We start from the raw sequence: 15,474 nt of genomic DNA on the forward strand, positions 1-15,474 counted from the left end.
TTTGTATGTACATTCAACATTTTATTGATGGGATAGTGTAGAAAGCGTTTTTTCTGTCTAAGCAAATGATTTGTATAGGTACACAAAGTCACAGAATGAACAAATGAAACCACTAACCCCTGGAGATACCCTGTACAAGTATCCTTGATAACACCAAAACATTTACCTGATTTAAGAGCTTCAGTTTGTGTGTAGGGAGGGAGTGTAGTAGTATGTAGATCTGTGGCATAATTGCACAATATGAATGTCACATTCATGTCTATTGGAGGCTCCGTTTTGGGTATGGGAATGTCTCGTCTACTACGGCCTCAATACTGATCCCAGATCTGGGGTGCGTTCAGCTCGGTGGAACATTCAGAATGTTGCAGATGGAAATGTAACACAAAACTACCTGACAGAATGACATCTGTTCCACATAACACATTTAAATCTGAAAGTCCTGTGCAGTTGCTGCTTTCTGAAGTGTCCCTGTATTTTGCCTCACGCACATTGTCCCGAGATCAATATAACTAGTCTGAGATCAGTATTTCTTTAGCCTCTGCTTTTAAAGCCAGGATGTCTGAGACATGACAAAACAAGCAAGAGGGGGATATCCACCACAGAACAAGAACAGTTTTTCTTATCTTTCCTTGGTTGTTTGATACATGTACATCAATAAGGGATCATAGCTTTCACCTGGTCAGTCTATGTCATGGAAAAATAGTGTATGTTCTGTGTGAGACATTGTGGAGGGAATAAGTGTTTGATGATCAGAAAGACAATGGATTAGAATGTACAAATCTGACACACCCAATCCCCCTTCTCTCTCTCTCTCTCTCAATTCAACATAGTTCACACACCAAGCCGACAGCATGGATAGAGGAGCAGGGCTGGTTGTGGGGGTTGAGGTCTATGGGATAGACAGAGGAAAGGAGAGATTGAAAGAGCCTGAAAGCCTGAGAAAGAAAACATAATAATGATATCTGTTTCCATTAATGATGTTCACAGACTATATAGGAATGAGGAAAGATAGGGTGGAATGCTGAGATTTCTGGAATGATGAATGGAGCTGAAACAATTCCTAGTCGTGGAATATTTAAGGGACATAAACCAACAAACAGAGCAGTAACACCAGTAACACCCAGACTAAATGAAACAGATCGACTTCCGTTCAGATACTATTACACATCATTATATTAGCTACATGTAGATAGAGATAACTGGGTCCATGTAGGTAACACAGAGCGAGGAAGGGGCTGGAAACAAACGAGAGCACAGGTTCTGTTTAAAGATTGTCGCAGTGACAACAAAGCGGACCAGATTCTAAATACTTTTTTTTTCTCTCTTCTTCATATCACAAGATCACAAAGAAGACACAGAAAATGTACAATCCTGCTAAAAGTCTATATGAGAGGCCCAGTCCTGCCACAGGAGCCAGCTTCTCTACGTATGTCTGGCATCAATATCACCATGCACTACATATAGTTACAGCTAGTTTTTTCTGCCTTATTTCAATACATTACGCACAAAATAAAAACATTCAATATTTCTTTGCCTTTTACATATTTCTGATGTATTAGTTATATATTTTTGTTTTTTTTATACATTTTTCTGGGAAAAAAACCTGAAACGCTTGTGGTATAATCCCACAGAGAGGAGCTCAGGGCAGACTGAGACCCTCCTCCCTTGTGGTATAATCCCACAGAGAGGAGCTCAGGGCAGACTGAGACCCTCCTCCCTTGTGGTATAATCCCACAGAGAGGAGCTCAGGGCAGACTGAGACCCTCCTCCCTTGTGGTATAATCCCACAGAGAGGAGCTCAGGGCAGACTGAGACCCTCCTCCCTTGTGGTATAATCCCACAGAGAGGAGCTCAGGGCAGACTGAGACCCTCCTCCCTTGTGGTATAATCCCACAGAGAGGAGCTCAGGGCAGACTGAGACCCTCCTCCCTTGTGGTATAATCCCACAGAGAGGAGCTCAGGGCAGACTGAGACCCTCCTCCCTTGTGGTATAATCCCACAGAGAGGAGCTCAGGGCAGACTGAGACCCTCCTCCCTTCGCTAGTGTTAAGAGCTGTTATGTCATCACTAAACACAGCACAGCTGTCATCTGAGAGAGAGGGAGGGGAGAAGAGTGCGTGGGAGAGATGGAGGGGGAGGGGAGAGGCAGGAAGATTGCAGGGATATTTGGGGCCTCTGTTTCATCCTCTTAGACCTGCGAGTCCTGAGGGGGAGGGCTCACCCACAGATAGACGGACAGATGAATCAATCAATGAGCTTCTCTGTTCTGTACAAACACTACAGGATATTATAGAAAAATATGCAGGTGAATGAGGATATCCTTGTCTGACCAATGGCAGCTATGAATGTTGATGTGCTGCAATTTACGAGCAACGGATGAAGGGTGAGTGTGGCTAGGTTGTATTTCAGCCCCCAGCTCCTTGGCACTACCCCTGGAGAGCTGGAAGTAATATGACTACAATTCAAATTCAAACCCAATTCATTCTAGATTTTTCTGGCACTTCAGTCATACTGGTTTTACCTACTCAGTCCTTTCAGATCCATTGACAGCAATAGAATAGGAGTTAGAAGGGTTTATGTACCAAAATGGAACGGGCCCTAGGTGTGAGGGGTTTATGGACCAAAATGGAACGGGCCCTAGGTGTGAGGGGTTTATGGACCAAAATGGAACGGGCCCTAGGTGTGAGGGGTTTATGGACCAAAATGGAACGGGCCCTAGGTGTGAGGGGTTTATGGACCAAAATGGAACGGGCCCTAGGGTGAGGGGTTTATGGACCAAAATGGAACGGGCCCTAGGTGTGAGGGGTTTATGTACCAAAATGGAACGGGCCCTAGGTGTGAGGGGTTTATGGACCAAAATGGAACGGGCCCTAGGTGTGAGGGGTTTATGTACCAAAATGGAACGGGCCCTAGGTGTGAGGGGTTTATGGACCAAAATGGAACGGGCCCTAGGTGTGAGGGGTTTATGGACCAAAATGGAACGGGCCCTAGGTGTGAGGGGTTAATGGAAGTTCAGGGTCTGGGAGGGGTCAACGGGTAGCTCCTTAGTTCTGCATCTGTTCGAAGAACTTGTAGGTGGGGTTCTCATAGCCATTCTGCTGCATCTTGGACAGGTGACGCTCCTCTGGGGTCACTGCAGCATCCACCTGCAACACACACCAGGTTAACACACACCAGGTTAACACACAGGTACAGAACACCACACACACACACACACACACACACAGGTACAGAACACCAACACACACACACACCAGGCTAACACGCAGGTACAGAACACCAACACACACACCAGGTTAACACGCAGGTACAGAACACCAACACACACACCAGGTTAACACACAGGTACAGAACACCAACACACACACCAGGTTAACACACAGGTACAGATAACCTGGTGTGTGTTGGTGTTCTGTACCTGTGTGTTAACCTGGTGTGTGTGTGTTGGTGAACACACAGGTACAGAACACCAACACACACACACACGGTTAACACGCAGGTACAGAACACCAACACACACACACCAGGTTAACACACTGGTACAGAACACCAACACACACACCAGGTTAACACACAGGTACAGAACACCAACACGCAGGCACAGAAAACACTCACCTCGATGATTCCGTGGTGGATGGAGGTATACTGCTTCTTCCTCAGCATAATCAGAGAGATGATGATGACTGTCGCTATGACAACCCCACCCACCATCAGGCCGATGATGGCACCCTTGTTGGAGCCCACATCCTCAGCAAAGAACACCTGGTAATAATCAATACAACACCTGTCAATCAACCAGGAGGTGTTGAGTGTTTCTGCAGTTATATACTGTATATTGTGAAGGCAACATTATTTACCAGTCTCAAATGCAAATGTTCCCATCATAAACATGTGAACTTGGGCTACTAAGCCAGTTTGTGATACAGATGTACCAGTGTATACTGTAGGTAATTTACTGGATGGTCCTGTACCAGTTTGTGATGCACATGAATGAATATGTACCAGTGTATACTGTAGGTAATTTACTGGGTGTTGCCGTACCAGTTTGTGATGCACATGAATGAATATGTACCAGTGTATACTGTAGGTAATTTACTGGATGGTCCTGTACCAGTTTGTGATGCACATGAATGAATATGTACCAGTGTATACTGTAGGTAATTTACTGGATGGTCCTGTACCAGTTTGTGATGCACATGAATGAATATGTACCAGTGTATACTGTAGGTAATTTACTGGGTGTTGCCGTACCAGTTTTTGATGATGCACTTCATAGCTGGCGCTTTGCCGCTCCTCCTTCTCCACCCGCACCTCAGGAACCTCCTCAGGCTTCAGAGCAGACACTGGAAACAGTGAGACAGCATCATCAAAGAGACCTACACAAGCATAACCCAAACCACAAACATGCCAATACAGTAGAAACACAATCATATACACACTTACCAGGCCGAGTGGGCAGACCTCTATCTGGGACTGGACGAGCATCAACAGGATCAACTGTTTTAACAGAGGAAACACTCACAGACTAAAAGCTTTAGACCAATTTAATGGATAATGCGTGTGTATTGCTGTGGTTTCGTTAGGCTGTGTGTGAGAGTGTGTGTTGTGTGTGTGCGTGTTACCGTGGTTGTCAGTGTTGGGCTGATTGAAGCTCTCTGGGTGGATGAAGCCCAGTCGATCCAGGCCCATGCCAGGGTCCAGAGGGGCAGAGCTGTAAGCCTGGTCGGGCATCAGGGCATCGTTTCCATAGCTCACCCTGCCATCACTCTACAAACACAGGATACACATTACTGACTTTCTATCTGTGTGTGGGTTTGTGAGATAGGAGAGATTGTACTATTTTTATGAGCAAGAGTGCGCGTGCCTGTGTATGTGTGAAACTCACCCTCCCATCGCTCTGCAGAGATGAGATTTGCTGAGACAGCTCTGACTGAACCCTCTGCATCAGGACAGCTACACACAGACAGACAGAGAGAGGCAGAAAGGAAAAAGCATAATCTGTACAATATCTCAGTAATAACAACCCAGCACGACACAGTGTATAGACTGAATAATATCATGACACGGCAGTATATGGGAAGGTGTAGGGCGACACTCACAAACTTGGTCTTGGATTTCATTGGCCACCCTGGGCACCTTGTAGAGCAGCCCCAGGGATTGGTTCATCCTCTCGTCAATCACACGCAGGTGGGTCATCACCTAGAGGTCAGAAGGGCAAAGTTCAGATGTCAAAGGAGTTACACAGGACACAGAGTGGCTGTAGGGGCTTGTGGGTAGTGTAGGGTGGTTGAACGGTGAGCTTAGGGGTTTGTGCGTAGTGTAGTGCATTATAGTGGTTGGGGTACCTGGGGTCGGATCTGAGCAGCCTTTTTGGGGTCCACCATGCGGACGTGCTCGTAGTGTTTCAGGGTGTGTTGTCTGTCCTTCTGTTCTGCACGGACATACTTCTTCAACAGGCCAAGCACCTGACGAGGCTGAGAGACAGAGAGAGAAGAGGGGATGAGGTACAGAGGGACAGCAGGATGAGGGACAGAGAGAGAGAGACGGGGGGGATGGGACACAGAGACGGGGGATGGGACACAGAGAGAGAGACGGGGGATGAGAGAGAGACGGGGGATGTGACACAGAGAGAGAGAGAGACGGGGGATGGGATACAGAGACGGGGGGGGGGGTGGACACAGAGACGGGGGGTGGTGGGACACAGAGACAGGGGGGTGGTGGGACACAGAGACAGGGGGGTGGTGGGACACAGAGACAGGGGGGTGGTGGGACACAGAGACAGGGGGGTGAGGGACAGAGACAGAGACACAAAAAGTGTGTGCCTCATCTACCATAAATCGCATCGCTATCCCAAAGAAAGGTAACATAGAACAACGTTTTAAACCACACAAAACCCAGGAAAGAGATTTTCCAGCAAAGACTGACTTACAAAGAAGAAAGGAACAACAAAAAAACATCTGTGGCCACCAGCTGCATTAAATACTGCAGTGCATCTCCTCCTCATGGACTGTACCAGACTTGCCAGTTCTTGCTGTGAGATGTTACCCCACTCGTCCACCAAGGCACCTGCAAGTTCCCGGACATTTCTGGGGGGAATGGCCTTAGCCCTCACCCTCCAATCCAAAAGGTCCCAAACGTGCTCAATGGGAGAGAGATCCGGGCTCTTCGCTGGCCATGGCAGAACACTGACATTCCTGTCTTGCAGGAAATCACTCACAGAACGAGCAGGATGGCTGGTGGCATTGTCATGCTGGAGGGTCATGTCAGGATGAGGCTGCAGGAAGGGTACCACATGAGGGAGGAGAATGCCTTCCCTGTAACGCACAGCGTTGAGATTGCCTGCATTGACAACAAGCTCAGTCCGATGATGCTGTGACACACCGCCCCAGACCATGACGGACCCTCCACCTCCAAATCGATCCCGCTCCAGAGTACAGGCCTCGGTGTAACGCTCATTCCTTCAACGATAAACGCAAATCTGACCATCACCACTGGTGAGACAAAACCGCAACTCGTCAGTGAAGAGCGCTTTTTGCCAGTCCTGTCTGGTCCAGTGACGAGTGTTTGTGCCCATAGGTGACGTTGTTGCCGGTGACATCTGGTGAGGACCTGCCTTACAACAGGCCTACAAGCCCTCAGTCCAGCCTCTCTCAGCCTATTGTGGACAGTCTGAGCACTGGAGGGATTATGCGTTCCTGGTGTAACTCGGGTAGTTGTTGCCATCCTGTACCTGTCCCGCAGGTGATGTTCAGATGTACCGGATCCTGTGCAGGTGTTGAAACACGTGGTCTGCCACTGTGAGGACGATCAGCTGTCCGTCCTGTCTCCCTGTAGCGCTGTCTTAGGCGTCTCACAGTATGGACATTGTAATTTATTCCACAGGATTTTTACAAATTATCTTTGAAAGGCAGAGTGCTGAAAAAGGGAAGTTTCTTTTTTTGCTGAGTTTATTTGACAACATGAGTACAAATGAGGAACTCCTCGCCATTTTGCCACTGAAAGGACATAAGAGAGAGTTAGACATCTTTCAAGCTTTTATGGACTTTGCTTTCAAATTCCAACTGCCCTTCTGTAAGCTCGTTTCCATTACTACCAATGGGCCACCTGCTATAGTAGGCCGCATCAGTGGGTTTGTTGCATTGTGCAAACAAGATGATTCTTTCCCGGACTTTCTTAGTTATCACTGCATAATTCATCATTAAGCTTTGTGCGGGAAGATGTTAAACATGAAAGAGGTGATGGATGTTACCATGAAGATCGTGTGTTCTATTCGAGCAAGACGCCTACAGCCGAGGCTATTTCACGCTCACTTAGAAGAGACTGAAGCGGAGCACACAGACCTGCTGCTGCACACAGATGTGTGGTGGCTGAGACGAGGGACATTGACTTTTTCCAAATTGTATTACGTTACAGCCTTATTCTAAAATGGATTAAATATTTTTCTTTCTTCTCATCACGTAATACCCCATAATGACAAAGTGAAAACAGTTTTATTTTAAATGTAAAAATAAGAAACTGAAATACCTTATTTACATAAGTATTCAGACCCTTTAATATGAGACTCGAAATTGTGTTCAGGTGCATCCTGTTTCCATTGATCTTTCTTGAAATGTTTCTACAACTTCATTGGAGTCCACCTGTGGTAATTTAATTGATTGGACATAATTTGCAAAGGGACACACCTGTCTATATAAGTTGACAGTATATATCAGAGCAAAAACCAAGCCATGAGGTCGAAGGAATTGTCCGTAGAGCTCCGAGACAGGATTGTGAAGGGGCACAGATCTGGGGAAGGGTACCAAAAACTTGAAGGTCTCCAAGAACACAGTGGCCTCCATCCTTCTTAAATGGAAGAAGAGTGGAACCACCAAAAATCAAATCAAATTTATTTATATAGCCCTTTGTACATCAGCTGATATATCAAAGTGCTGTACAGAAACCCAGCCTAAAACCCCAAACAGCAAGCAATGCAGGTGTAGAAGCACGAGTCAAGAGTCTTCCTAGAACTGGCTGGCCGCCCGGCCAAACTAAACAATCAGGGGAGAAGGGCCTTGGTCAGAGAGGTGACCAAGAACCCAATGGTCACTCTGAAAGAGCTCCAGAGTTCCTCTGTGGAGATGGGAGAACCTTCCAGAAGGAGAAACATCTCTGCAGCCCTCCACAAATCAGGTCTTTATGGTAGAGTGGCCTGACGGAAGCCACTCCTCAGTAAAATGCACATGACAACCCGCTTGGAGTTTTCCGAAAAGGCACCTAAAGGACTCTGACTATGAGAAACAAGATTCTCTGGTTTGATGAAACCAAGATTGAACTCATTGGCCTGAATACTGAGGTGGTTATTTCTATATTATCAAATGAGGAGAGACAATCTTATCACACAAGTCAGAGTTATACTTAAAACTAATTATTGAATCACTTATTAATAAGTGAATGATGTGAGTGCTCTGCAATAACGAGGCTGGCCAACCCAACACTCGACTGATTGGTTGAGAGCCCTGACACACAGAATACAAAGATATTTTATAGCAAAGACACACACACACACACACACACACACCTTAGTCTACATGACAAACAACAGATATGAGAAAGGAGTTTCCCCACGCACCCAGAAAGCATTTGCCGTGAAGACTGTTCTTATTGTACAGAAACCAGAGTTTGACCCGAGACAAGGTTCCTCTCATCATTATCCATAGCTGAGCCATCCCTCCCTGGTACCTTACAGAACATAAACACCAACTCATTCTATTATCCATAGCTGAGCCATCCCTCCCTGGTACCTTACAGAACATAAACACCAACTCATTCTATTATCCATACCTGAGCCATCCCTCCCTGGTACCTTACAGAACATAAACACCAACTCATTCTATTATCCATAGCTGAGCCATCCCTCCCTGGTACCTTACAGAACATAAACACCAACTCATTCTATTATCCATACCTGAGCCATCCCTCCCTGGTACCTTTACAGAACATAAACACCAACTCATTCTATTATCCATAGCTGAGCCATCCCTCCCTGGTACCTTTACAGAACATAAACACCAACTCATTCTATTATCCATAGCTGAGCCTTCCCTCCCTGGTACCTTACAGAACATAAACACCAACTCATTCTATTATCCATAGCTGAGCCATCCCTCCCTGGTACCTTACAGAACATAAACACCAACTCATTCTATTATCCATAGCTGAGCCATCCCTCCCTGGTACCTTACAGAACATAAACACCAACTCATTCTATTATCCATAGCTGAGCCATCCCTCCCTGGTACCTTACAGAACATAAAACACCAACTCATTCTATTATCCATAGCTGAGCCATCCCTCCCTGGTACCTTACAGAACATAAACACCAACTCATTCTATTATCCATAGCTGAGCCATCCCTCCCTGGTACCTTACAGAACATAAACACCAACTCATTCTATTATCCATAGCTGAGCCATCCCTCCCTGGTACCTTACAGAACATAAACACCAACTCATTCTATTATCCATAGCTGAGCCATCCCTCCCTGGTACCTTACAGAACATAAACACCAACTCATTCTATGGAATGCATGCTGTAGGTTTTATCACCAAGCCATTCGGAAATCAATTGTCAGCATTGAGCCTCAAAGGCTCCTCTCAGTTCACACAGACACAGATAAGCGAGTACTAATGGAACCCTGTTCTATTGCATGAATGGTAGTATTATAACATCATCTTGTAATGTCTCCACCATAATGCTAAGCGCCACGTCTGAAAGAACCCTTGCACCATCCCTACAGTGAGGCAGCATCATGCCATGGGGATGGTTTTCCAGCATCAGGGACTGGAAGACTAGTCAGGATCAAGGGAAAGATGAATGGCGCAAAGTACAGAGATCCTTGATGAAAACCTTCTCCAGACTGCTCAGGACCTCAGACTGGGGTGAAGGTTCACTTTCCAACAGGACAACGACCCTAACCACACAGCCAAAACAATGGAAGAGTGGCTTCGGGACAAGTCTCTGAATGTCCTTGAGTGGCCCAGCCAGAGCAGACTTGAACCTGATCAAACATCTCTGGAGAGACTTGAAAATAGCTGTGCAGTGACGCTTCCCATCCAAGAGGATCTGCAGAGAAGAATGGGAGAAACACTCCCCAAATACAGGTGTGCCAAGCTTATAGCGTCATACCCAAGAAGACCCGAGGCTGCCAAAGATGCTTTAACAATTTACTGAGTAAAGGGTCTGAATACTTATGTAAATGTGATTTTTTTTTTATACATTAGCAAAAATGTCTAAAAACCTGTTTTTGCTTTGTCCTTATGTGGTATTGTGTGTAGATTGATGTGGGGGGGAAAAACAACTCAATCCATTTTAGATTAAGGCTGTAATGTAACAAAATGTTGGAAAAGTCAAGGGGTCTGAACACTCCTGAATGCACTGTGTATATGTACCCTGGGTGGGTTGGCCTGCAGGGAGCCGAGGTAGTTCTCCAGGGCCATGTGGCGGCGGCTGTTGAGCAGGGCCTCCACCCGGGCCATGTGGGTCTCCACCAGCTGCTGCCTCTCTCCTGCTGCCTCTTGCTCCAGGGCCTCCACCTTCTCCTGGAAGTGCTGCACACAAAAAAATTAACACACACTAGACTGCACTCACACACATGCACACACGCACGCACGCACACATGCACGCACAAGGTAGTGTACCTGGATGACTGCCTTCTTGTCAGCGCGAGGGAGACTCTTGGCTTGTCTCTCTGCTTCCTCCCACTCTCTCATCACCTGGCGAGACACGTCAGTCACACAGAGGATTGTGGGTAGTGTAGTGAACTCCCTTATTGTCCATAGTTCACGTCAGAAAAGGGACCCCTCTCCCCCATAAGTTCTTCCTCTTTCACAAACACACAGGCTAATTTTCTCTCTCACTCTCATACACACAGACCTGAGACATCCTCTCGCGGTGCTTGGCCTCCAGACTCTCCTTGGCCTGCTGGAAGTTGGCGTGTTCGCTGTCGTCTCCGGGAGACTCCAGGTAACGGTCCACCGCGCCAGGGGGGGAGGGGGCCGTGGTAGGCACTGGGAGAGGAGGAAGAAATAGCGATAGAGGGGAGAGGAGGAAGGGGATTTCCACAAAAGGGTCCAAAGGTAACTGTTTGATCACTCAAAGGTTAAACAGCAGCAAATCCTCCTCCCACATTTCTACCTTATTGTCACTGTAATCTGAAACTATACTAAGATTTAAGGGTCTGAACACACAGACAGACAGGTAGAGAGACAGGTCAAACACACACAGACCTGGCAGTCAGGTAGAGAGACAGGTCAACCACACAGACAGACAGACAGACCTGGCAGTCAGGTAGAGAGACCGGTCAACCACACAGACAGACAGGTAGACCTGGCAGTCAGGTAGAGAGACAGGTCAAACACACCGACAGACAGGTAGACCTGACAGATAGGTGAACCACACAGAAAGACAGACAGGTAGAGAGAGATCAACCACATAGACAGACAGGTAGAGACAGGTCAACCCCACAGACAGACAGGTCAACCACACACACAGACAGGTAGAGAGACAGGTCAACCACACAGACAGAGAGGTAGGTAGAGAGACAGGTCGGCCACACAGACAGGTAGAGAGAGACAGGTCAACCACACAGACAGAAAGAGACAGGTCAACCACACAGACAGAAAGAGACAGGTCAACCACACAGACAGAGAGGTAGGTAGAGAGACAGGTCGGCCACACAGACAGGTAGAGAGAGACAGGTCGGCCACACAGACAGGTAGAGAGAGACAGGTCAACCACACAGACAGAAAGAGACAGGTCAACCACACAGACAGAAAGAGACAGGTCAGACAGACAGACCAGACAGAGACAGGTCAACCACACAGACAGAAAGAGACAGGTCAGACAGACAGACCAGACAGACAGACAGAGAGACAGGTCAACCACACAGACAGACAGGTAGAGAGACAGGTCAGCCACACAGACAGACAGGTAGGTATAGAGACAGGTCAACCACACAGACAGACAGGTAGAGAGACAGGTCAACAACACAAAGACAAGTAAACCTGGAAGACAGGTGGAGAGACAGGTCAACTGCACAGACAGACAAACAGGTAGAGAAACAGGTGAACCACACAGACAGACAGACACAAGTCAACCACACAGACAGACCGGTCAGCCACACAGACAGAGGGGTAGGTAGAGAGACAGGTCAACCACATAGAGAGACAGGTCAACAACACAGACAGGTAAAACACACAGACAGGTTAGCCACACAAAGACAGGTAGACCTGGCAGACAGGTGGAGAGACCGGTGAACCACACAGACAGACAGGTAGGTAGAGAAACAGGTCAACCACACAGACAGACAGGTGATATACTAGTCTGCCTTGACATCTTTTTGTGTGTGGGTGTGTATGCATGCACGAGATAAGGGAGACTGGAAATTCTGCCTAGTCAGGATCAGGGTAGGCGTGCTTAACTGCGCGGAAAGTGCCGGAAAAGAGTGGAACAGCCAGGCTGGGGCTGGGAAACAGGCAGAGACTCAACCAACTGACATATGCACGAACACACACACACACACACACACACACACATAAAGAGACACTGCTGCTGTTAGGTTAAACCGGTTAGAACATCAAGTCATTAACTCACTGCCAGGTCAGGCCACCATAAATCACCCGACAAACACAGTCACACACACAATGTTACTGAGTTGGTTAGTGTGTGATGGAGTGAGTAAGAGAATCGTTGCAAAAGCAGAAGAGTGAGTGAGTGAGTGAGTGAGTGAGTGAGTTGGCTATTTTCCACCAGTGACATTCTCTGCTAATGTCGGCGCAGATACTTCCTAATATTGTCCGTTTCTTGATTAAGTCATTATACATAGTTTTTTTTTTTTAAATATCAGAATGACCTAATTGAAAGGTCAACCTCCGTCTGTACCAAGCCACCTGTTCACCCAATAGAGCACACTATTTTGTTCGGAACACTCTGCACTTCCCCAAAACCTGAGATGGATCCAGACCCTCAAGGTTTGTTGCAGTAAAACAGTCTTCGCTATCCAGAGTAATGGTTCATCTGTAATAACTACTATTGGAGGGAAATGAAAGATCAACACATTTCGTAAAAGGCTGTGCATGTTATTTACCTTCCACCATCTTCTAACAGTGGCAGAAAATCTCTTTAATGAAATTCAATGAAAACTTAAAAAGTATCCATCATTGACAAATATGATGCAAAATTTACACTGAACAAAAATATCAAAACAACTTATAAAGTGTTGGTTCCATGTTTCATTAACTGAAATAAAAGGTCCCATAAATGTTCCATACGCACAAAAGGCTTATTTCGCTCACATTTTGTGCACAAATCTGTTGATATCCCTGTTAGTGAGCATTTCTCCTTTGTCAAGATAATCCATCCACCCGACAGGTGTTTTATATCAAGAAGCTGATTAAACAGCATGATCATTACGCAGGTGCACCTTGCGCTGGGGACAAATACCACTCAAATGTGCAGTTTTGTCACACAACATAATGCCACAGACGTGTCAAGTTGAGGGAGAGGCCATTGAAGTGGAATGGGACAACAGTCTGATAAACTCTATTCAAATAATATGTGCCGCTCTGCATGAGGCAAATGATGGTCACACCAGATACTGACTGCTTTTCTGATTCACGCATCTACATTTAGTTTTTTTAAGTATCTGTGACCAATAAAATGGATATCTGTATTCCCAGTCATGTGAAATCGATAGATTAAAGCCTAATGAATTTATTTCAATTGACTGATTTCCTTATATGAACTGTAACTCAGTAAAATCTTTGAAATTGTTGCATGTTGTTTTTATATTTTTGTTCAGTATAGAACTGAAACATCTTCCCCTTTCAGAGTAGGTAGTACATCACTTGTGCTTCAAGTGTCTAAGAGCCATCAGACAGACAGGTAGACTGTGTTAGACAGACAGACAGCTCAGAGAGGCAGACAGCTCAGAGGCAGACAGCAGGGGTTATAGTCCCCAAGGCAAGGGACCTAGAGGTCCATATCGGGGCTCCAGTCCAGGGACTTACACACACTGGTGCTGCAGACAGACAGGCAGTACTCCTCTGAGTCAAAGTTATTCCGGTTGCCCCCACACCCTCCAAAGAGGAAGGGGGCACAGGTGCCCTTCTCTGGCACGAAGTACCAACGCTCCAGAATGGCATGGCACGGGCCCGACTCAGCACGCGCCCAACACACCTCTGAGAAAGACACACTCTTAAAACACACACTCTCACAGAGCAATCACACACACTGGGTGTGTTTACACAGTATGTTCAAACATACACACATCTTCTCCACCTTTGAAACCTCTCCACAAATCCTTGGAGAAAAACAAACAAACAAGTAATCATCTCTTTCAATCCATGGCTTGTTCTTACCTCTGACGACTTCCTCAACCGACTCAGTGGTGGTCGTGGTGGTGGTTGTCATGGCGATGTTGGAGGTGCCTTCACCACTGTCCCGTTCATCGGTCACGTCATCCTCATCGTCATCATCATCCTCAAGACCATCTCCGTCCTCGTCTCTGTCCAAGGCATCCTCTTCGTCATCCTCCTCAGTGGTGACAGCCCCCTGATCCGCCTGGCGAGGCATGCTGTAGGGAGAGAGGGTGGACCGTGAGTCTATCTGGTTGTGCAGGTTATCTGTCAAAAGGATTTAACCACTGGTTTAGGAACTTGAGTAAGTATTTAAGATGATGTGTGTGTGCGCTTAAATGTCTGGATGTTTGTGTCTGCCTGTATGCATCTGTGCTTGCTCCTTTATGTGTGTATGCATTGTGTTTGTGCATGCGTACTTGTTATCGGTATATTCAGTCTCGTCTCCACCCCACCACACATCAGACTCAGTCAGCTCCACACTGTCTGACTCGCGCTGTGTCTCCGCTGGGCAACACACAAACTCCACCCCTCGGAAACGGTCGATGCCGCATGGCAACAGCATCCCGTAGTCATGGAGATTCATGGTGCGGTCTCCGCAGGACTGATAATAATAGTAATTAGAAAACATCTCATTTGCCTATCACTTTTTAAGACACAGATCTTTACATATCACTAGTGTCAAGATGGTTTCCTGGTCAGGTACATGCTCAGGATAAAACTATGCAAAAGACTAAAGGTGATACAAATAAATAATATGAAGAAAATCAATCATTGGTAGAATTCTAGCTTATAGAATCAGTCAAAAATAATAGGATAAGGTGAGGAGCAGAGAGCAGTCATGCATGCATGGGAGGATGGACCGAGATAAAGGGCTGAGTCATCGCAGCCCAGCACACACTCCCTCAGAATATGAGAGAGAGGAGAGAATACTGATAGGGTGAATCATCCAGAGGTATGGGGGTCAATGGGAGTCAAAGGGGAAGAGGCCCTCAGGGAATCCCTGCTGACTACACAGGATTCCCTGAACACACCCCTTATTACCAGTGCAAGTGAAGAAATTACACACCAGGAAAAAGAG

At 46.5% G+C, this 15,474-nt stretch overlaps 1 protein-coding gene across 2 annotated transcripts in view; it reads right to left on the reverse strand.

Annotated features, from left to right (window-relative positions):
* LOC135519071 (amyloid-beta A4 protein-like) overlaps positions 1 to 15,474 on the reverse strand; it is a 44,509-nt gene continuing 29,035 nt past the window's right edge. The window contains exons 5-18 of one of the 2 annotated variants that reach the window (XM_064944122.1): positions 14,813 to 14,997; positions 14,397 to 14,611; positions 14,046 to 14,216; positions 10,912 to 11,045; positions 10,677 to 10,751; positions 10,428 to 10,586; positions 5,346 to 5,474; positions 5,100 to 5,199; positions 4,886 to 4,953; positions 4,623 to 4,767; positions 4,444 to 4,497; positions 4,252 to 4,343; positions 3,616 to 3,762; positions 1 to 3,146 (exon numbers count right to left, since the gene is read on the reverse strand). In XM_064944122.1, the coding sequence (XP_064800194.1) occupies positions 3,045 to 3,146; positions 3,616 to 3,762; positions 4,252 to 4,343; positions 4,444 to 4,497; positions 4,623 to 4,767; positions 4,886 to 4,953; positions 5,100 to 5,199; positions 5,346 to 5,474; positions 10,428 to 10,586; positions 10,677 to 10,751; positions 10,912 to 11,045; positions 14,046 to 14,216; positions 14,397 to 14,611; positions 14,813 to 14,997 (1,776 nt within the window). In that variant the 3' untranslated portion in view covers positions 1 to 3,044. The remainder of the gene's footprint in view (positions 3,147 to 3,615; positions 3,763 to 4,251; positions 4,344 to 4,443; positions 4,498 to 4,622; positions 4,768 to 4,885; positions 4,954 to 5,099; positions 5,200 to 5,345; positions 5,475 to 10,427; positions 10,587 to 10,676; positions 10,752 to 10,911; positions 11,046 to 14,045; positions 14,217 to 14,396; positions 14,612 to 14,812; positions 14,998 to 15,474) is intronic. The other variant, XM_064944123.1, reaches the window with a different exon arrangement.

This window comes from Oncorhynchus masou, chromosome 29 (genome assembly GCF_036934945.1).
Source record: "Oncorhynchus masou masou isolate Uvic2021 chromosome 29, UVic_Omas_1.1, whole genome shotgun sequence".
Taxonomy (NCBI): Eukaryota; Metazoa; Chordata; class Actinopteri; order Salmoniformes; family Salmonidae; genus Oncorhynchus; species Oncorhynchus masou.